This window comes from Pezoporus flaviventris, unplaced genomic scaffold (assembly GCF_033815535.1).
Source record: "Pezoporus flaviventris isolate CSIRO_AGI_PZ_B2104156 unplaced genomic scaffold, CSIRO_AGI_Pfla_v1 ptg000078l, whole genome shotgun sequence".
Taxonomy (NCBI): Eukaryota; Metazoa; Chordata; class Aves; order Psittaciformes; family Psittacidae; genus Pezoporus; species Pezoporus flaviventris.
This window is the reverse complement of record NW_026892626.1, coordinates 18,291,959-18,313,797: the sequence shown is the minus strand read 5'-3', so window position 1 is coordinate 18,313,797 and position 21,839 is coordinate 18,291,959. Positions and strand designations below refer to the sequence as shown.

The 21,839-nt window shown below is 54.6% G+C and overlaps 3 protein-coding genes across 5 annotated transcripts in view; all 3 read right to left on the bottom strand.

Moving 5' to 3' along the window:
* NHERF2 (NHERF family PDZ scaffold protein 2) overlaps nt 1-1,802 on the bottom strand; it is a 31,701-nt gene extending 29,899 nt beyond the window's left edge. Inside the window, exon 1 of one of the 3 annotated variants that reach the window (XM_061473949.1) lies at nt 1,505-1,802. In XM_061473949.1, coding sequence (XP_061329933.1) covers nt 1,505-1,714 — 210 coding nt within the window. In that variant the 5' untranslated portion in view covers nt 1,715-1,802. The remainder of the gene's footprint in view (nt 1-1,504) is intronic. The other 2 variants (XM_061473947.1, XM_061473945.1) reach the window with 2 other exon arrangements.
* Nucleotides 1-11,951, bottom strand: part of TSC2 (TSC complex subunit 2) — an 81,965-nt gene extending 70,014 nt beyond the window's left edge. Inside the window, exon 1 of the mRNA XM_061473935.1 lies at nt 11,948-11,951. The gene's annotated coding sequence lies outside the window, so the exon portion shown is untranslated. The remainder of the gene's footprint in view (nt 1-11,947) is intronic.
* Nucleotides 10,309-11,094, bottom strand: NPW (neuropeptide W). Its single transcript, XM_061473619.1, has one exon. The coding sequence runs from the start codon at nt 11,091-11,093 to the stop codon at nt 10,329-10,331; it is 765 nt and encodes a 254-aa protein (XP_061329603.1). The 5' UTR covers nt 11,094; the 3' UTR covers nt 10,309-10,328.
* Nucleotides 11,952-21,839: the final 9,888 nt, after the last annotated feature.

Here is a 21,839-nt window from a genome sequence, read left to right as displayed (position 1 = left end):
ATGGCATCGCCCTTTGTCCAGTCCATCAGTGCTGGGTATCTGTTTTAAGGGACGATGTTCTCGCTGTATCAATGCGGCAGGAAGAGCGATCCCAGAGCATTCCTGAGCGGGCTGCTCCCACTTGCACACTCACACCTACTAATGCCATCACAGCAGGAACATAGCAGCGAGATCCACAACACCCCGGATGGAGCGGACACGCTCCATCCCAGTCACTGCTCTGCGACTGCCAGGGCTCCATCCTGCCTCCACCAGCAGAAAATGGAAGGCAGGAGAGTTGCTCCCGTTTCTCTTGCCTATGGAAGAGCCCTGCCTGTTTCCAAGGCTCAGCTGGCTGCCTCCGCTCCGCTATTGCCCATCCCAGCTTCAGCGGGGAGCTCTGGTGGCTTCCAGTAGGACGCAGCTCCTCGCAGGAACTGAGCCCTCCTCTCTGCCCAGCTGGATCAAAGACGGGAATCCTCCTTCAAGGGGTTTGAAATCGCATTCAAGACAAACATTAACTACACACAGCTGGCTCAGATCACCCAGCCAGGCTCACTCAGCCACAGAGCACACCAAGCCTGTGGAGAGGCCTTTACTGAAGCCACCTGGAAGGCTTTGCCTCACCTCTGGCACAGCCACATCTATGGCTACAACCCCCAAACCCCTGCCAGGTCCACCAGCTACACGTGGCCCATCCCTGCTCTGCCCTGATAAAGCGCTGGCAGCAGGGCTGGATGCATGTTTTAGGTTACTAAAGCACCAAACCTCACAGAGCCCCACAGGCCAGCCAGCCCACCGAGGGCTGTGTGCCCCAGAGCTCCGTGTCCCCAGAGCAGCTTGAATCTCATTGCTTGTGTTTTCGGCCTAAACTATGGAATAAACGCAAGTTTCGGTTTACAAGCAGAAAATGACAGAGGCTGAAGCGTGCAGCTTCTGCTACAGAGCTGAGAAATGGCTTGCTCAGTTCCCCCCAGTCACAGCCACGGTCTAACACCAACCATTCCGCCCCTGCAAGCCCCATCTCAGCAAAGCCAAACTGCTGAGCATCTGCAGAGCTTGGTGGGTAGAATTTCAGGCACCTTTCTACGCTCCGGGCTGTGTAAGCAGGAGCAGCTCACCCAAAGGGGCCAAGAGCTGGAAATAAAGCCCAAGTCTCCCCATTCCTTTCCACCAGAGATTGCATAACACAGCAGCGCCCTGCCCATACCGAAACACCTTCGGCTTTCCCACCTTTACACAACAGCAGCGAGTCAGACCACACCGTGCAGCCATTCTCCCGGGAACCCGGAGTCCCAGGCACACAAAAGCCCCCCCTTTGCAGCCCAGGCCTCGATTCTGGGGGGCACCCACCCCGCTCCACCAGCGCCATGCCCCCGAGGATGCTCCAACACGGCTATTTTGGGTGCAAACCACCCCTCTATGAGCACCCGATGGTGGCTGGAGCGGGGCAGAGCCAAGCCGGGGATGGAGCTCCACAGCCGGGGCTCTCACCCCGAGGGTTACCGCGGTCTCTTGCCCGTACCTGGTGGTGCGTCTCCTGCTCCACGTTGAGCCCGTTCACCTCGACGACGCGGTCCCCGGCGCGCAGCCCCGCCGCCTCGGCGGGGGAGCCGGGCTCCACTTTGCGGATGAACTGCCCGCTCTTGCCCTTCTCGCCGTGCAGGTGGAAGCCGTAACCGCTCTCCCCCTTCAGCATGCGGCACAGCCGCGGCTTCAGCTGGTCCTTGGCCATGGCCCGGCGGCGGCGGCGGCAACGGGAGGGCGGGCACGGGCGGGCGGCCGCGGGGCCGCTTTTATGCGCGGCCCGGGGCGGGCGCGGAGGGGCGGGACGGGGCCGGGGCCGGAGCCGGGGCCGGGGCTGCGGCCGGAGCCGGGGCTGGGGCCGGGGCCGGGGCCGGGTCGCTGAGCACCGCGGCCATGCTGCGCGCTGCCCCGCGGCGCCGGGAGCGCGGCGGGCGGGGACGGGCAGGGGCCGGGGACGGGGCGGGCGGAGCTGGGGAGGAGCCGCTGCGAGGAACGGGGACGGGGACGGGCGGAGTCGAGACCGGGATCGACACCGACACCAGAACAACACCGGGATCGCGACCGGGACTGACTCCGGGGCCGGCACCGGGGCCGCTGCTGTCCCCGGGGCTGATGGAGGCCTCCCGCTCTCACGGATCGGAGCCACCCGGGCTCCGCGGGCTCAGCTCCGGCTTCGGTTCCCGTTCCCCCGCTCCCGGTGCAGTGCAGAGCCCCCAGGCGGTGGCAGCCCCGCGGGTACCGGCTGGAGCCCATCACCCCCAGGCCAGCCCCGGGACTGCTGCCGGGCATGGAGCCGCTGAGCTGGGACCCCCGGAATGTGCACCCTCGGGGTACCGGGGCCGGGGATCAGCATCCCCGGGTCAGCGCAGCTCCCCCCTGACACGGGACCATGGAGGGGAAGCTGTGGGGAGCAGGGCCTGGAGCAGAAGCTGTGAATGCATCCAGAGGTCATCCTGAGCTGATGGGATGCGCTGGGATCCCCTGGTCCAGAGCAGGGAGGATGGAGCCCAGCAGCTCCTCTGCCCACCCAGCCCCAGCCTCTGACCACAGTGAGATGCAGAGGTCCTGGTGGGATGTCTCCACTGAGCTGGCCAGACTGGCACTCGCTGGAGCTCATGGGCTGATGCATTCCATAGGTTGACATGAATGAGCTCCAAAATGCTCCGTGTCCCACCGAGCCCCGGACCGGGGATGGTGCTCATCAATGGGCAGCTCTGCTGGCCCAATCCCAGACTTTCCTGGCGGGGAAAGGCTCCTGCTCCATCCCGGGTGCCCATGGGAGAGGCTGTCCGGGTTTCACCTGGAATGAGCTTGTTTGGCTGAAACCATCTTCACCCTTCTACATTCCTGGTCTTCATTTCCTTGACATCTTTTACAAGGAGGAAATGACCCAGATCAGTTCTCACAGCGCTGGGCACCGCGTTCCTCTGTCACAGGTTCCTCACCCTCCTCTGGTATTTCTCCTCCTCAGCTGCTTTCCTACCAGGTCTTTACAGAGCTGAAGCAAACACAGCTTGAGGTGGCAAAGAAAAGACTCCAGAAGTGAATATTGATTCACCTAATTTGTTGTCTGCTGAATAAAAAGACTTCACTGCAGTCAGATGTAAAATCACTCTTCAAAGGAATGATGCTTGAAACTAAATGATGCTTGGTGGTGTGTCTTAGAGGAAAAGAATGGCATTATTCCCCTCCAGCAACCCTGCCCACCCTCATTCCCATAGGGAATGTGCTGCTTGGGTGCTGCATCCCAGGAGAGAAGGACGACACCGGCTGCCTTTGTGCCCAGGCCCCTTTGCCACAGAAGCTCCGATGCCAGCACAAGATCCTGGGTGACACCGGAGGAAACCGGAGAGATGGGAAGCTCGGGGCCTGTTTTATTGCTGTAGAACACAAGTGCTCCCTTGAGCCTCTTTGTGGAGTCCCGGAGCCTTTTATCGCGCTGGAGGAGCGCGAGTAATTGATTTTTCCACTCAATGACCAGAGCAAAGCCCGGGCGGGGGGGAGGAGGAGGGGTTGTGTCAAGTTGGTTTCAACAAAAAACCCTTTTCTCTTTATTCAATGCAATAAAAACAATGGGGGAGAAAATCTTTTGGGTGGTCGGAATATTTTAACCCTTTGGAATGTCTTTTGAAACGGCAAAATGAGAAAAGGGAGAAAAGAGCGTTTCAAAAAGGTGAAAATGGGCTGGTTTTCATTGGAGCACAGGCATTTGCTCAAGTGTGGCAGGGATTTATGCATTTTTTTCCAACTTCAGTGTCCCTAAAAGGCATTTTTCCCCCCAGAAAACATCTATTCCTCCTAGAGGAATACAGGAGGGTCAGATACCAAGTGTTATGTGCCTGGCAAGAGGACATAACCCAGTGGAAACGCCCAAGCATCCCTGTCTACATCCAAGGGCACCCCAGCCTTCACTCCCAAGGGCATCAGGACCCCAGACCGAGCCCCACCATCAGGTCCCCTCCTGCAGGGACATGTGTGGGACTGGGGAGACCCCGACTCAGCGCAGGAATTCTGCCTTCCTGCTGCTGGTCTCACACTCGGGGAGCCTAAACCAGAGCGTTTATTCCCCGAACCCCCTATTTTGGGAGCTGTGCTGTGCCCTCAGCTCGGGAACAGGGACCCAGGTCTTCCTCCACCCCAAGGCAGAAGGCGGCCAAGGTCTCCTGTGATGTGGAGCCTGGCTGTGACCAGTTCAGTGATCCCCAGCTCCGTGGTGGAAAGCCAGGTATGGAGCAGGGAGCGGATAAACAGCAGCCAAACGCGCTGCTGGGGAGGAGGAGGAGGCTGAGCGGGAGGAAGAGCATCTCCCACGGCTGAGGTGGAAACGGTGTCTCACGAAAGCCGAAGGGAGGAGTGTCCGGCTGTGCCTTTTCCTTGCCCTCCCTTTGGCGGAGCTCCCATCCCCAAGCAGGACAACACCAAGGCAGCAGCCTGCATCCCGGCAAGGGAGAAAGGGAGAAGCCATCAGATCTGCCCCTGAGAACATGCTGAAAACGTGTCTCCTCTTTGGCAGATGATGGCCCAAAGGAAAAAGCTCTCCTTTCTTCGGTACCTTCATCGCTGGGGGTGTCTGATGGTCCCCACAGGAAGCTGCTGCTCCTGCAGCAATTAGCTCTGACCGCTAATAATGAGGTCTTGGGCTTTCCACCTGCATGGATGTGGCCGAGTTCATCCCTCCCTCATTTCACCATCACCCAGCATGGGGCTGCCGGGTGCTGCGAGCTGCAGCTCACATGGAGCAGGGAAAGGCCAATGATTTATCTGTGCTGCCAGAGAAACGGGGAATGAGAGGAGAGCTCATAAAAAGCAGCGTCTCATTTTCTCAGAGCCTCTGTGTGTGGCACTATTGAGCTGTAAAGGTTTTCCAGGTTAGATTTCTGGGGGTGGAAGGGGAACTGATCATTAGGAGCATTAACTGTACTCTCTGTGGCTTGTGAAAGTCCAGAAAGTTCAGTTTGGCTGCTGAGAGCTGGGACATCCCTCTTGCACAACCTGCCAGGTCCCTTCTCGTTTGCAAGCAGATGCAGTGCTATAGGTACCGAGCTGGAGGGGACCTGAGCTCTCCCACATCCATGGATAAGTGTGGAAGCAATGATGCTGCTCCCACATCCCGGTGCTGTGCAAACCACCCTGCTCTGCACCCACCATGTCCCCACAGCATGGGCACCCCACACTGACCTCCATTCTCCCCTGGAAGAGCTGAAATGGCTCTGGCAGCTATGGGAAAACCACATGGATACGGGACTGCAGAGGGATTTGCTGCTGGAGAGGCTGGTGCTGGCACAGCCCATTTCCTGAGCCGGATGCCAGCCGGAGGCAGTGCCACTGTGCCTGCCGCAGCAAGGACACGGATGTAAGAGAAGCAGGGAGCCCTCCGGCTGGCTCTGGGGTGCCCTGTCCCTGGGAGCACCCATTCTCCAAGCACCCCTTCCCAGCAGCACCCATCCCTGGGCGAGGCTGGTGGCAGAGCATGTCTGCGGAAGTGCCATCGTGGCAGAAGGGACCTCCCCAGGCAGGAATGCACCCTTGAGGTCCCTGCCAGCACCCAGCCTGCCACGCTGCACCACAGCCACCTCCTGCCCTGCCAGAAGAGCAGCAGAGCGATGCCCCAGACGTGGGAGCCCCAGGGTGGTGATGGCCCGAGTGAGGAGCAGAAGCACATCAAGAGGTGTTTTGCAGGGCTGGAGGTGGATGGAGATGGGAAACCTCCTCTTCCAGCCCAGTCACAGCAGCGCAAGGGGCTCATGGGTGGGAGTGTAGGACCCACGAAGGGTCCCAACCCAGTGTTTCCCCTCAGGCACCCCAGGCACAGCCCCGGGCTGTGCAGCCAGGAGATCTGTGTCTGTGTCTCTAAGCCACTGTCACCTTATCAGCACCCTGGACATCTTGGAAGCAGGCAACACAGCCCGCACAGAGATACCATTATCTCCTGTTCTCTGCAGCTCCTGCCCCTTATCTCCAGCTTCCCTCAATTCCCCTGGGTGGTGTCAGTGTGAAGCTGTGGACAGCTCGGCGGGACAGGATGAGACCCTCAGCACTGGGTCCTGCAGCCTGGGGCTCTGCACCAGGAGTATCCAGGGTACCCAGCTCTGCCCAAGGGTTCTCCATTCCCAGCCACCGCTGCACCCAACAGGAGCCACTCAACCTATCCCAGCTCAGCCCCGGCATCCTGCATCCCAGCGGGGCAAGGAACAGCTCCTGGGCAGAGCCGCAGAGGAGGAAATTCCTTGGGGAGTTTTCTTCCTCCGGGTACACGCAGGGGCCCTGCAGTCATTGTGTGTGCTCATGGACCAGCCCCTGTGTGAGCTCACCCCAGCTCCCCCGGGGCTGCCGGTTCCTGCCCTCCCCAAAGCCCCCTGTCCTGGTGTGCCCGGTGGATGCTGCTGCTCGCTTGGGAGAGGCTGGGGAGCTGGGAAGGAAAGGGAGCTGCCTTGGGCTTGGGCCGGGTTGGGGTGGGACGTCTTCCTGCCGACGCAGCCCCTGGGATTCCTCTTGCACTAGAACAAACTGCATCTCCGGGCACGGCAGGCTGGGTGATGGCGCACTCCATCCAGGAAAGCTTCCCTGTGCCAGCCAGCCCCGGCTCCAGAGAGCGGAGCTGGGTCTGCAGAGATCCCAGGGGGCATCTCAGGGATGGATCTGGACCAGCAGCTGGATCCAGGTCCAAACCCCACGTATGCTGTGCTAGGACCCAGAGCCCAGGAGCAGCCCCATTCCTGGGCTGCCCTAATCCCGAGATGGAGCAGCAGGACAGGCTTTAGCTCTGAGCTTCCATCCCCTCCCAGGCCTGTGGTCTTGGCTGGGGCTCTGCAGACAAAGGGGCTCCCATGGGAGCAGTTCCCCGCTCTGCAAGGGCACAGGGGTGGGGGCATGGTGGCCTGGCTCATCCTCACCCCTGCTGCAGCTCCCCAGCGCTCTTCATCCCCTGCCATCAGTGTGGCCGCAGGATGGAATGGCAAAGTCACTCACTCCTGGCACTCCCTGCACCCTGCCCACCCCTCCACAGCCTCAGGGACCTGGTGGGACATGGTAGGATGGAAGGGGTGATGTGTCCCACTGTCATCTGGTGGCTTCTGAGCGCTGCCATGTCTCCCAAAGCCCAAAGAGGTGCAGTTACCCCCCACAAAGCTGCTCCATGGGGATCAGGGGGCACCAGGGCCAGGATCCTAACATGGTGCTGTGGTTCTCCGCCTGTCCATGCTCCCCTAAAAGCTTTTGTCCTCGCTCTTTGCTCCTGGCTGCAAACACAGCCTATGGTGGGCAGAGACCAGCATCCTCCCCAAGAACCCCCGAGGCTGCTTTTTATCTTGGAGCATCCATGGGGTCCCGATGGTCCAAGTTGTGGGTCTGGGCATGCAGCTAAAGAGCGAGAGGGGCAGGAGGCAGACTGTGGGAAAGTCAGCATCTCCTCCAGGAGCTCTCTTTTAGAAGGGATGAGATGAACATCCATCAGGGATTGTTGGGTCCTGCCAAGGCAGCAGGGATCATTAACCACCACCCTAAGCTTTCCTCCTTATGGGGCTTGTTGATCCCCAGGGAAAGCCCAGTCCTCTCTGGAGAGCTGGGAGTACAGAGGAAATCATCTTACAACCCCACTGGGGAGTCAGCTCATGCTCCTCAACAGCAACAGGAAACATTATTTTACAAGGTGAGAAGTGAAGGGCTTGTGGTTAACTGAGTGTCTGGCTGCCTTGCCCCAGTAATTGCACATAGAAGCATCTCTTTCCAACAGATGAGGGTGAAAGTGCACACTTGAGCCTCATCTCTCATCACATCACCCTTCATCCCCCTCACTTTACCTTTTCTACCTCATTTATCACTTACCTCCATCAGGAAGGGCACTTTGCCTCAGGGGCCACTCCACAGGCTCATTGGCACTGGGACAGGTACAGCCCCGCTCAAGTGCAGCTGCCTAATGGGTTACTGGCAATCGCGGCTCATTTGACCCATCCAAGCACCGCACTGATGAAGAGCAGAAATTAGAAAACCATGGAGGGGGGGGGAAGGAGAGAGGCCATGGAGTAAAGAACCGTTGGGAATCAGTTGGGAGAGAGTGCTATTTCACGTGTTACAGCACCTGAAATACACCCTGAGACCTGGTGGGGGGTGATGCAGGGGGCAGCAGCAGGCAGGGCTCAGTGTGCACCCCACTTCCTAATGAGCACCATGAGGGGCTTTCCTTTCAGATCCAAACCAAAGGCAGCACAAACCCCGCTCTCCCAGCTCCATGGTCAGCCACAGGGGCTTGGCAGGAGCAGGCAGCTCATACAAAAAGGGTGGAAACGTCTCTTTTTGCCAGATTTCCTGCAAACTCTGCCAGCGCCGGCGGGTGAGAGCTCAGCAATTCACAGGAGCCGGGCTCAGCCCCTCCAAGCCTCAGTTTCCCTTTGGGCTCAGATCCCACCCGCTCCAGCGCCATGGGCTCCTGCCTGGCCCTGATGCTTCTGCCTGCTTTAATGGGGAGTAACATTTATTTTTCATCAGTGGAGATGTTACATTCTAAGCAGGCAAATAAAGAACTGGAGCAGCAAGAACTCACAGAGCTGTTGTGCAGCCCAGTCCAGGAAAGAGTCTAACTCTGTCATCTTAATTGACACTCGGCCTGGCAGGAACTCCCATACGGGCAGTAAAAGGGATTTACTGTAAAGCTGCAGAAGAAACTGTGTCAAGGAGTTAAATCATGTCAGAAAAATCTGGGAGTGACCCGTCTGCTGAAGTGTCTGCACCAGGTTTTGCTTTGAGAAACCCCACAACACAAGAGCACAAGGAAGGCAAAGTTTCCTTTGATCGATTCTCATTTAATGAGGGCAGGTTCCTAGGAAGCAAAGGGACATGGTTGTGTCAGACTGAAACCAGCTAGGCCAGAAAGCTAAAAAAAATCAACAAAAATAAACTCTGTTCCCTGTTTATTTCTCCCCAAGTCCAGAGCATGGGTTGACCTGAAAACAACATGAATTTACCACTGCATCTGGGCAGCAGCCATGAAAAACCAGGGTTGGTTTGGAACGCAATTGTCTGTATGGTGTCAGAGAGGTCAGAGTACCAGGACATCCACCAGTGAGACTCTTCCCCACCAGGCAGGGTGAGCAGTTTCCACCTCAGGCAGTTGATGCTCCTCTGGTGCTTGCAGCATCTCAGCTGAGCCCCTTCAGCGGATCAGAGCCATGTCTTCAAGGGGGAGAAGCTGGAAGAGAAGAGGGGATGGGTTATTTTGGAGCCTCACCTGAGCATCCAACTGTGCACCATTCCCTCCCCAAGTGGGACCATGATTCTGCTCTGTACAGTGCTTAAACCAGTGCTGCATCCATGATATTCATCCAGTACTCTCTTCCATGGGCTCAGATCCAACCTGTGGTGACTGCAACCACGCAGATGAAACCCATGCAGACACCTAAATACAGGGCTTGGAGGATCCCGTGGGAACTAGGCTGTGAAATCAAGGGGTGTATGCATGGATGCATGTCTGGAGCCTCAGAGTGGTACCCGGGATGCTCTGCCGGCACACAGCCAGGCAATGGAACTGGTGCAGACGTAACACAGGGCTGAGCTTCCCTGTATGGGCTGTCCCAGAAAGATCCTAATCCCAGATTTCCTCCAGCAAATGAAGGAATGAGGAATAGAGCTACATGCTTCAGGGGCTGATCCAACAGCTAAAAGCCTCCGTGGATTTCAGCTGGATGTTGGCTCCAGCTTTACATAAAAGGCAAGAAACTGACTGTCTGGAGCCAGCTGCAAGCTGCCCCCGGAGCTCAGCTGAGCCCCGCAGGGAGCTGGGTGCTGAGGGGGTCACACTGGGAGCACCTCACATCGGGGCAGCCCAGCTCCGTGCTTGGAGCACCCCAAACCCCCCCTGCCTGCAGGATGGGAGACTGCAGCAAGGCTCCCTGAACCCCCAGTTAGCTGCTGAACACCCTCAAAGGTTCTGTGCACCCCCAGTTACCTGGTGAACCCCCTCTATAGCTCTGTGAAGCCCCACATAACTGGTGACACCCCTCCAAGGCTCCGTGTACCCCCATTTACCTGCTGAACCCCCTCGAAGGCTCTGTGCACCCCCAGATATCCGCTGAACCCCCTCAAGGCTCCGTGCACCCCCATTTACTTGATGACCCCCTCCAAGGCTCCGTGCACCCCCAGATACCTGGTGAACCCTCTCCATGGCTCTGTGCACCCCCAGTTACCTGTTAACCCCTCTCCAAGGCTCCATGCACCCCATTACTCCCTCTAAGGTTCTGTGCTCCCCCCGTTAGCTGGTGAACCCCCTCCAAGCCTCTGCGCACCCCAACTTACGTGTTGAACCCCCTCCAAGGCTCCGTGCACCCCCGTTACCTGGTGAACCGCCCGCAGCACCCCGCGGTGCCGCAGCCGCACCGCCCCACGACGCCCGCACCCCGGGCAGTGGCTGCCCTCAAAAGCGACCTCCGCTGCCCGTCCCCGTCGCCCCCCGCCCGCCCGTCAGGACCGGGGTTACCTGAGCCTGGTGGAACCCGGGCGGGGGCCGGGCGGGGGCCGCCCCAGCCCCATCCCCGCCGGAGCAGGCGCTGCAGGAGGCGGCCGGGGCCGGGGCCGGGGCCGAGCGGCGGCGGGGCGGCCGGGGCGCTCTCCCCGTCGGGGCGGCCCGGGGGCAGCTGCGGGGCAGCGGCCGGTCCCGGGGGGCGTGGCGGGAGCTCGGCCGGCAGCTCCCGGCGCCAGAGGTACGGGGAGCGGCGGACGCCCATGAGCAGCCCCGAGGCGCGTCCCACCGTGTGGTACCGGGGGCTGGCGACGTGCTTGTACCAGGCGCCCGCCGGTGCCGCCGGGAGCATCAGCCCCAGCAGCACCAGGGCCCCCCAGGCACCCCCCGAGAGCTGCCCCCTCGCCATCCCGCCGGGCAGGGCGCACCCCGGCCCCGGGCGCCCCAGCGATCGCTGCCCCGCGCCCGTTCCCCGCCGGTTTATAACGGCCGTCGGGAGGGGCCCCCGCGGCTCCGCCCCGGCAGCCCCCGGCCCCCCGCACCTCCTACCTGCCGCCTCCTGCGGGCCCCCGCCTTCCCCTTGCAACCCTTCAGCATCCTCTCTACGGCCCCGAGCACGCCTCCCGTCCTTGAGCATCTTCCCCCCCCCCCCCCCCCCCCGCAGCCCCGAGCATCCCCCCTCCATCCCTGAGCATCCACCCTGTAGCTCCGAACATCCCCACTCTGTCCCTGAGCAGTCTTCTTGTGTCACTGAGCATCCTCCCTGTAGCTCCGAGCATCCCCACTCTGTCCCTGAGCAGTCTGCCTGTGTCCCTGAGCATCCTCCCTGCATCCCTGAGCATGCCCCCGCAGCCCCGAGAATCCCCCCTGCAGCCCTGAGCATTCCTCCTGTATCCCTGAGCATCCCCCCCCCAGCTCCGAGCATCCACCCTGAAGCGCTGAGCATCTCCCCTGCATCCTTGAGCAGCCCCCCCGCAGTACCAAGCATCCCCTCGCAGCCCTGAGCATCTCAAGCATCCTTGAGCATCCTCCTCACTGCCCAAGCAACCTCCCTGTGGTCCCCTTTGCAGCCTTGAGCATACTTCCCATGACTCAACATCCCCCTGCAGCACTGAGTATTCCCCTGCACTTCAGAGACCTCTCCACAGCCCAGCACCTGCCCCAGACCCTCAGGACCTGCTCAAAAGCAGCAGGATTTACTGCCAGAGGAAGAGATGTTATAAACTGACTGCAAGTGAGGACCTTCAGAGGGTCCTGGATCCCTCCTTAGGTAAGACTCGCTGCCTAGAGAGGGACTGACTGACTGCAAGGCACAGGAATCGTAAGTAAGAACAAATTGCAGTGATTTTCAGCAAAATCCATCCCAAGTGGGGTCCCAGAGGGAGGTGGGTGATGGAGACTGAAGCCCTGCCTTGGTTACTTGCCTTGGTGCAGAGATTATGCTGGTGCTGGGAGGCAGAGGGCTTAGGGAGCATTGTGTCCCATGGCTCCTCTGTCTTCCTGCCTCCCATCTCGCTCAGCTCTAACATCCCCCCCGTGCTTCAGCTGCCCATGAACTTGCCTCGGTGCAGGGCAAAGTCACAAGTGTTTTGGAGGTGTAAAGTGATGAGAAGAGACAAGACACAGAGTCCGTGGTGGGGCTCAGACTCCAGCTGTGCTCATGCACAGCTCAGACCCCCGCTGTCGCTGGGATCACTGTTCACTCCTGGTCACTTCTCCATCGCAGTTTGAAGTGGCCACTGCCTGACTTCCACCCGAGCAGCTACTTCAGTGAGTTGCTCCTGCTCTTCCAGGTCTTCTTTAGGAAAAAAAGATTACCAGAGATGAATCCCTGATTCCCATGGGACATTGGCCAATCTGTCTTCCTTTCACTGAAGCCTTCAATAGCCAGAGAAATGTCAGGACCTGGTATTCCCAGCCACTTCTGAGCGCATTTCTCCCTGTTGGTGTTATCTTAACCTGCTTCCAAGGAAGCTGGCAGCCTGCTTCCCCCCATCGAGCTCTCATGTCTTTCCAGCATCCAGCCAGCCCCCATCTTCTCCACGCAGCGATGCTTTCTTTACCAGCCCAGCTTTCACAGGTTGGTGCTTTGTGACCCTCTGCTGAGGTCTGGGACGTGTTTGGGTGTTCAAGCAGGAGACAGACCCACGCTGGGAACCCCTTGGTTTGCAAGAGCAGGTTCTCATCATCTTGGCCAAGCAACAATCTCCTCTGACAGGAACCAGCTCCTTGGCCAGGCAGGGGCAGGGAGAGCAGGGCTAGGGGCTGTGGGGAGAAAGAGGAAAAGGGGAGTGCAGAGCAGCAATAAGACATGAGGAGGTGTAAGATGGTCAGTGCAGAGCTTCACAGTTTTCCTCTTCTAGAAAGGCCAGTAGCAAGTGAAATTCCCAGTTGGCAGGAAGGGGTTCCCAGCTTTTTCCCGAGTGGAGTACTGGAAGTGAGTGCAGAGTATGGCTCATTTCTATTAATGAACCAGATCGACAGAATCCAACTCACCTGTGGCCCAGCTTCTTGGAAGCACCCAGGCTTACAGTAAGGATGAAGTCAGGTTCCCATCTCCCATCGAGCATATCACTGATGGGTGGCCTATTCATGTCACCCTTTGAGTGCTCTGGACATGCCAACAGCCTCACCACTCTCCTGTTCGATAGAGCCATTAATGAATGGCTTCAGTACAGCATGCTGACAGCACCACATCCCTCCCTGCCCACCCAACCCTGATCACAATGGGACACACTCTGCCAGGTTTGGGTCACTCGATAAAAACCATTATAATTCCTTCTCCTCCCGAGAGATGGATCAATTCTGAACGACCTGACTCTCAGTGTGCACAAGGCAGCAGAGGCTCCTTCCTGCCTCTGCCCCATCCCTGAGCAAACAGCAGATTTAGGAGCTGACATTTCACTGCACCAACGTGGGCTCAACCTTCCCACCCGGGAGTGGAAGATTTGCTCATTCCTAGAGATCTGCCTGAAGTGTCTTTTACGTGTATTTTTGGCATAAGTTGAATAACTTGTCACGCTGATAAAGTCTCTGGGAACTGAACTGAACTCTTTCCACCCAGTGAATGATTCCTGCCTACAGCCTGTTGTGTCTGCAAGGCTCTGGGAGATCCTTCAGGCTGATAGAGCAAAGCTCCGGATCTGTAGCAGGGAGCACGTTTCCTCTCCCAAGTACTTTTAAATACCTCCCAAAAGAAGCGGCTGACAAGCAATTTGTCTTCTATTTATGTTCTAAGGAACTAAAATATGATTTTAGGATTCCTATTCCCATCACAGGAGCTGATGCTCCTACAAACATCACAGCACATCAGCAGACACACAGCACTGTGCTGCTCTGAGGTGGTCTCTGTGCCAGGATCTCCCCCGGAGGAGCAAAATCCTGGTTCTTCTTAGTAGATAAAAAGCTTTTGAACAGATCCTGGCTCCCATGGAAGTCTTCTACAGACTCCCATGAGATTGAGATTTCAGCCTTTTGTATCACTTCTCTAAGCTGCAGGTGCTTGGGGTCACCCAAGAAGGGTCCAGCTGATCTCAAGCCCTTTTGAAAGCCCCACTTTCATGTTTTCACTTTAATAAACACAACCATTAGCTCCAGCATCACATTTACCAACTACATGGACACTGAGCTGAGACTTTGCTCAGCTGCCCCAGTGCTCGGATGAATCCTTAATGATGTTATTCTATGTATGTCAAAGTGAAGGGGAGTGGGATGGTACCATAGGGCTGAAAGGAATTAAGGTTTTCTTTTATTCTGGAACAAAAATCTTTTTCTAAGGGGCAGAATCTGCTGCTTGGGCTCTCTGAGAGGAACGTCCCTTTTCCTCACCACAGCTCTAAGCACAGATATCAGAGCATGAACCAGGCTTTCAGTCTGAAAAACTGCCAGACACCCCATGGCTGGGGGTGAGAAGAACAAGCTGGAGGCATCACGTCTTAAATCCCTGCACTAATCCCAGCCTGGCTCTCTTAGAGCCCTCTCACCCGATTTAATGCCTGGAGTGCTCGCCTCCCACCACACACATTACTGCACCCATTCAGGATTTGTGGCTTTTGAGAATGATCTAAATGAATTTGATGTCCCAGAAAGAGGCACTTGAAAACTAAAGCGGGCTGGTTTAATGACAGCATTTCCCACATTTTGATGATAATGACTCTGGTGTTTATTGGAAGGTTTGAGACTCAGCCCAGCATGAAAACAAAGCAATTGCAGGGGCCAGCCCTGTGCTGGGGGCTCTGCAGGCCTGGGCACTAACACTGCTCTACATGACACTTCTGGGTCATTTGGGCTCTACTGCATCTCCCTGTGGGAGTATGATGAGAGGATGGAGGCAACATCATTTTGAGTGAGGAGCCTCCTGCACTCTGGCACAGAGCCTGCCCTCTGCAAAGTCACACACGTCTGGTAATTGGGATCATCCTGTTTTTCAGGTTGGGAAATGGAGGCTTAGAGCATTCAAGCGAGGTGGCAAAGACCACACAAGGGAACGGCAGGGCTGGCAAATAACGGAGCCTCCTGTACCAAGGTTCTTCACCTGGGGACTCTGTCTGGCTTTGCCTCCCCATGCAAGATGCAGGTTTGTCTCAAAGAGACAGGGACAAACCAGCCAGAAGAGGCTTCATCTCCATGAAATCAGCTGGAGGCACAAAACTGGCCAAGGAGCTGAAGTTAGGGGTTGCAGCAGGGATGAGTTTTGTTGCTCATACCCTGCCAGGCAATGCCACACTCATAGAATCCCAGACTGGTTTGGGTTGGAAGGGACCTTAAAGCTCATCCAGCTCCAACCCCTGCCACGGGCAGGGACACCTTCCACTGGAGCAGCTTGCTCCAAGCCCCTGTGTCCAACCTGGCCTTGAACACTGCCAGGGATGGGGCAGCCACAGCTTCTCTGGGCACCCTGTGCCAGCGCCTCAGCACCCTCCCAGGGAAAAGCTTCTGCCTAAGAGCTCATCTCAATCATCCTGAGCCAGAGCAAAGCCTAAAGCTGCTGCAGGCAGTTGTTTCAGATAAGGTGCAAAGCTCAGCCTCTGCACAACTTGGAACTGCAGATCAGATCTGAAGCGGTGGGTGTGATAAATACCCACCCAGCTGCAGAGGAGGTCAGCTGTCTGCATCCCTGCATGCCGAGTTTCTGCCGTTCACCCTTCACCGACTTTCCCAGACTCACATCCCAGCCTCCTGCATTACTTGACAGGAATGAGTGAAGTCTTAATGGCAAGAAGAAACCCCTGTTCCCACAGATGTGGCTGAGCAAAGCCTGACTCTTCCCAGCACCCAGCACACCCCTGAGCTTGCTGGTGAATCAGAGTGAGCGTGCTTTGCCAGGGAGAGGGGATGAGCCACTCCAGGAGCGGGATCCAACCAGTCTCAGTCCCTTGGGGACCACAGTGACAGCACCCCAGGCACATCGTCCCAGGAATAACAGCCTTTGCCATTTTCTTGCATCTAGAGTGTGTCCTCATGTAACAAATTGAGATTACGGAGTGATTCCTTTCACCAGTGATTCAGAACACGCTGATTAAATGCTGTTTCTTTGTTCCTTTGAAATAAGGGAACTGATACAAACAAATTACGATTTCCAACCGGGAGGAAAGACACACCTTGACTTCTTGAGAAAGCTGCTGCATACTTTGGTGGCTGTGAAGAGCAAGAGGAAACAAGAAGTGGTGTCTCCTAATGCTGCAGAGCTTATTAAAGTGCACTAAATTAATTCTTCTATTCCTAAGAAATGAACAATTCCTCACTATTTTTAGACTCTTGTACTATTTTAAGAGATTTCTTTCCAGGGTCCAGTCACATGGAAGTTAAACAGCACGCAGAGAAGTCTCCAAAGGATAATAAACTATCTCAAATTACTCTGCTAATGGAACAAAGAGCACTGTAAATGTCACACATGATATAACAAGAGCAGTAGAAACCTTTACTTGAAACAATGGATCCATTAGAGCTAAGTTAAAAACCCACCCCAGACTTAGGATACTTTTGCACAGTTTCATGCAGTCAAAGGAACTTGTTTGTTCACTCGAATCCTGAGCTCCCAACATGCATCCGGGTTACTAATCACACACACTCTCAAGGCATCGATCATTTAGGATCTCAAAGGCCTTTACAGCCCATAATTAAAGCCCACTGCACCCAGCTGAGTCAGTGGAATTATTTCTGCTTAAAACCAGAGTACAGAAAGGGAATAATTGAATCATTGACTGGAGTCCAAAACTGACCCAAGGTACCAGCCCAGGTTCTCTGCCCCGCTCACCACACTCCACATGGGTCCTCACCTACCCAAGCTTAATGAAGCTATCCATCATCTCAGGAGCTACAGGCACAATCCTCCACTTCTTACATGACTCATCAACTTGACAACCTGACTCTGATGGGCTTACTTGGGAGAAAGGATGAACTGTCAGGAACCATCGCATTGCCCATCCGTCCAGACCTGTGTTCTGCCTATTCTGCCTCCAACAGGTTGGCGGAGTATTGAGAGTCTCTAAATACCTCAAAAGCTGAAGCAATGTCATCACAGAGTGATTTGGACATGACATAACTCCACCAAAGACTCATGATGAAAAAATCCTGATGATGTGGTGTGACAGCGTTGCCTTAGAAAAGCAAAGAGGAGAATGTGAAATGCAGGTGAAGGAGCAGGGAGAGAAGATGCCATCAGATGTGTCTCCAGTGCAAGCAGATGTCTCAGCCCCCTCCCAGTCCATGATTCAGTCTTTCTCCTAGAAGTAATTTACAATAGAAAGCGAGCTAATCCCCAGCTGTATGAAGTGCAGGGTATATTTGGCTCCCATCTGAAGCGTGTTTACTGTAAGGAGGAAGAGTTGTGAGATGCATCTTGTCTTTGACAGCTCTGAGATCTCTTATCCCAATCTCACATAGCCCCCAAGTGCTTTTCTATTTTCTTGAGATGTAATTAGGTGAGGGTATATAGTACACACAATTATACGTGTGTAAGGTAACTGGGGTAGAGGGCTCTAGGACATGGAGATGAGAACAAAATCTGTCTTCAAGCAAAGCTGCACAGGTGGAGTATGTTTTGCTTGGCATGAACACTTTGCCAGATTAAGAGCTATATTTGTAAACCCCTTGGAGATATCAAAAGGGAGGCGTGTTAGCAGTCTTATTCCTGGACCAGCTTTACGACTAGATTTAAATATGCTACAAATGTGTTGCAAGAAGCCTAAATCTACAAGAAGCCCAAGTCCCACATGTAGTTCTCACTGTTCATGGTGTCCCTGTAGGTGTGAGATTGATAAAACCTCACTAAAAACCAGCAGCAGACAAAAAGCATCCAATTACTCAGAGCAGAGTGGCTGGGCAGAAGCTCTGAGCTGCACTCCCAAAGTTACCATCTCACCTCTCCAGCTTCCCAAACTTTAGCAATGCTGAAATGGGGATGAAAATGTATCTTGTCACTTGAAAAGCACGCTCGGGGCAGGAGCAGGGAGGGAGCTGGAGCTGTTTGGCTGCTGCCCACTGACACTGGCTCATTGAGCTCTCCTGAGGTCCTCATCCATCTGGTTCTGGGAATTTACACTCTTGTTTCACCTTGAAAGCCTACTGCTGCTCCTTTCCCGTGCTGTTGCTCTGAATTCCCATCTAGGTACTATATTTTCTGTTAGCTGCACTTACTCTGCTCTCACCCTCCAGCAAGCCGTTACTAAAGAAAACTCTATCTCTAGGCTAATGCTTATGAGTGCCTTAAAATACAACTCTTCAGACTGTGAGGATCCTGCTCCACCCTGGTCATCCTCCCCCTCTCTTAAGGAATCATTACTTTTCAGAAAAGCTTGTATCACCAACCTACACATGGTCAGGGCTGTGAATTGGAACCTGCCTCAAAAAGAGGTACCTGGGTGATGTCACTGCTAGTAAGAGGCTGCTTGAGGCTTATTTAAAGAAGAAATTATCACTTTTAACAGAAACTTTGACAAATAGAAGCAAATCTCCCTGTTACACACGAAGCATCCTGCTGCAAACAAACCGCATCCACATCAAGCTGTGCATATGAAATTAATCCAAGGCATAACCTTTAGCTCTACACTTGCACAATATTTTAGTGCCAAACTATAAATATTTGATCTGTTGCTCTTCTAAGCAAAATGGATTTGTTGTGCTCGTCTGCAGAGTTATCAACTATTCCAAAGTATATTTATTGCTGGCTAAATGACTTGAAAAGTGCCTTTTCCTTCTTATGTTATTAGGTGATATTTAGGGAGTAAATGTGGAAATTTACTATCCTGAGCATCAAAATTAACCCTTTATCTTGGAAAGGAAACATTTCCTGTCTGGCAACACACAGAACTAAGAACCAACCAAGGTATTTAGCATACACACTGCAGCCTAGTTAATTATATATGATTATGTTCCTTTATGTTTTGGGGTCACACTCAGCGCTACAATCCAGCTTCCATTTGCAATCACTAGAGAAATAAACCAGCATCCTTAAGTCATCAGCAAAGAATGATTCAATGCATTGGAAGAGTATTATAAAAACCTCTTTGCACAGCAAAATAAATTAATCTAAGCCCATGACTCACATACAACTGCAGGATGAGTTTTCAAAGTGATGATGGGTTGAAAACAGGCTTTGGTGAATAGTTGGAATATTGGCTTTTTAACAATTCTTTGTTCTGCTGGCTGAGAACGCACACATCAAGAAAGCAGGAATTCCATAGGATCATGGAATCCCAAAGAAGTTTGGGTTGGAAGGGGCCTTAAAGCTCCTCCAGCTCCAACCCCTGCCACGGGCAGGGACACCTTCCACTAGAGCAGCTTGCTCCAAGCCCCTGTGTCCAACCTGGCCTTGAACACTGCCAGGGATGGGGCAGCCACAGCTTCTCTGGGCACCCTGTGCCAGTGCCTCAGCACCCTCACAGGGAAGAGCTTCTGCCTAAGAGCTCATCTCAGTCTCCCCTCTGGCAGGTTAAAGCCATTCCCCTTGGCCTGTCCCTACAGGCCCTTGTCCCAAGCCCCTCTCCAGGTTTCCTGCAGCCCCTTCAGGCACTGGAGCTGCTCTCAGGTCTCCCCTCAAGGAGCCTTCTCTTCTCCAGGCTGCCCCAGCCCAGCTCTCTCAGCCTGGCTCCAGAGCAGAGCTGCTCCAGCCCTCACAGCATCTCCGTGGCCTCCTCTGTACCCACTCCCAACAGCTCCACATCCTCCTTATGTCAGGGACCCCTGAGCTGTATGTTGGTTTGTTCCAGATAAACTTCCTGGACCTAGTTTGAGATGGAGCACTAGTGGGAGTGTGTCATCTGACTGGTGTGAGCTTCCACTGCTGATGGAAGTTCTGCTGCACTGTGAAAGGACACGAAACCTTCAATGGCTTCCCTCTTCACACACCCACTACTGTAAATACCATCTGAGAGGCAAAAGATGCCCCTGTGGGTGAGCTGCCGGGGATGCTGCCTGCCAGCAGCACACTGGGTAAAGAGCCAGTGCTTCGTTTCACCAGGAGTATCACACATGCTCCGGGTGGGAAAAACACGCTGGCACAAAGGTGCTTTGCAGGAGTGAGTCCTTGGTGCTCCTGGCCCGGCAGAAAGCACAAAGCCTGGCTGTGCCCAGTCACTTTGTCTCCATGTTCCTTGTGATGAGTAATGTCACTTTTAGGGCTAATGATGCAGGTGTGTTTGTGCTCCTGTGCTGGCCATGTGCGGGGGGGACATGCGTAATGGCACAGACGAGTGACACTCAAGACAGCACATTACTGCTGCAGCCTCCAGCTCATCTCCTGCTAATTGCTCTCCAAAATGATGCAGTTTGGACATAAAAACATTTTCAACAGTATCATTAATTCCAGAGGGGAGGGGGAACATTTCCTGCAGTGATTACAGCCAGCAACCTCAGCCTTTCCTCATTATTTAATAGCACCCTACCAAACACACTTTAACGTTGATTATCAGAGAGATCTGTATTATCTGCTCAACTCTGGAGTGGGATAAATGGGTCTCTTTAGGAGAAAGTGTTACCTGTCGTAGCCAAATTCATTTATCTGTTTTCCAAAATACTTATCAAACCTAATACTTAATTTATTTTAGAGCACAGATGTTGTTAAATGATGCTGGTACTGGCCTAGACAACACCACGGTACATTTTAATGAACTCCGCTATGTTTTCTGTGCTCCTTTGTCCTAAAATGATCATTTATGCCTCACAGAAAATGAGGAGCATCTTTTAACTCAAATAACAAGGAATTCAGTGGGGAAAAAAAAGCAGATCGGAATGATAAGGATTGTCCTTACTGTCCTAAGGTATGACAAGGATAAGCTGTTTGTCCCATCTTGAGCAAGCCACGATGTGCCCAAGCACATCCTTGGAACTTACTGCACGTTTTAATGTGTCACTCGGTGTGGTTTGTCTCCAGCCTCCTTCCTATAAACACTGTAGTTTATGCGGAGATGGTTTGTCTTTAAGGGTTCTCATGTCATGCCAACGAGTAACCTGAGCACTGACCTGCTCCACGGAAGGAGGCTCGGAGTGAGCTGGAATCCTGCTGTGCTCACCCTGTAGCACCAGCTCTGTGGGTCACGGGAGGCACCCCCCACAATGGGGTCATTCTGTCAGCCCTGGGACACTGGCAACCCTTGACTCAGGGGACAGGACTCCAGGAATGTTTACTCAGCGGGTGACACACGTGGTGACGTGGCACAACAGGAGCCTGGTGTTTCTGGAGACGTTTTGGGTAGATCCAGCAGAACTTCCGCGTTTCACAGGGATCTGCGCTGTTTTTTCACACCGGGAAGGGAAAGTGGCTCCACGTTGGTCATTTAGTGGGAATCTGGGAAAGAAAAAGGTGGGAGACCTTAAAGTTTGGAAAACTGCGTCTCTTCCTCTGTGCTGCCCCCAAACGAGCTTTTGTGCTTTTCCACTCTACTTCCAGAGGAACATGGCTGCTGAGCCGCTGCCAGCGCTGTTCTCCATGCTCCTGGAGCACCCTCTTCTGTTTAAGGAGTTGCAGTTCCCAGCTCCCACCCCAGCAGCAACGCACAGACCTTTCAAATACAAAATCAACCCGCAAAGCGGGTGCAGGAACATGCATTTACCTCGCAACTGATGGGATATGTCAATGATTAACTCCGGTTCCACTTCACTCTCTCTGAAAGCTCGGAGAGCAGTGCAGGTACTGGATGTGTGAATCACCACGGGCAGCACAGGTTGTGCTCTGACTGTACCAACATGAGCAGAGGCCATTTGTGGTGCTGTTCGAATGGGTGCAACATCACAGACTCCTGGAATGGTTTGTGTTGGAAGGGACCTTAGAGCTCCTCCAGCTCCAACCCCTGCCACGGGCAGGGACACCTTCCACTAGAGCAGCTTGCTCCAAGCCCCTGTGTCCAACCTGGCCTTGAACACTGCCAGGGATGGGGCAGCCACA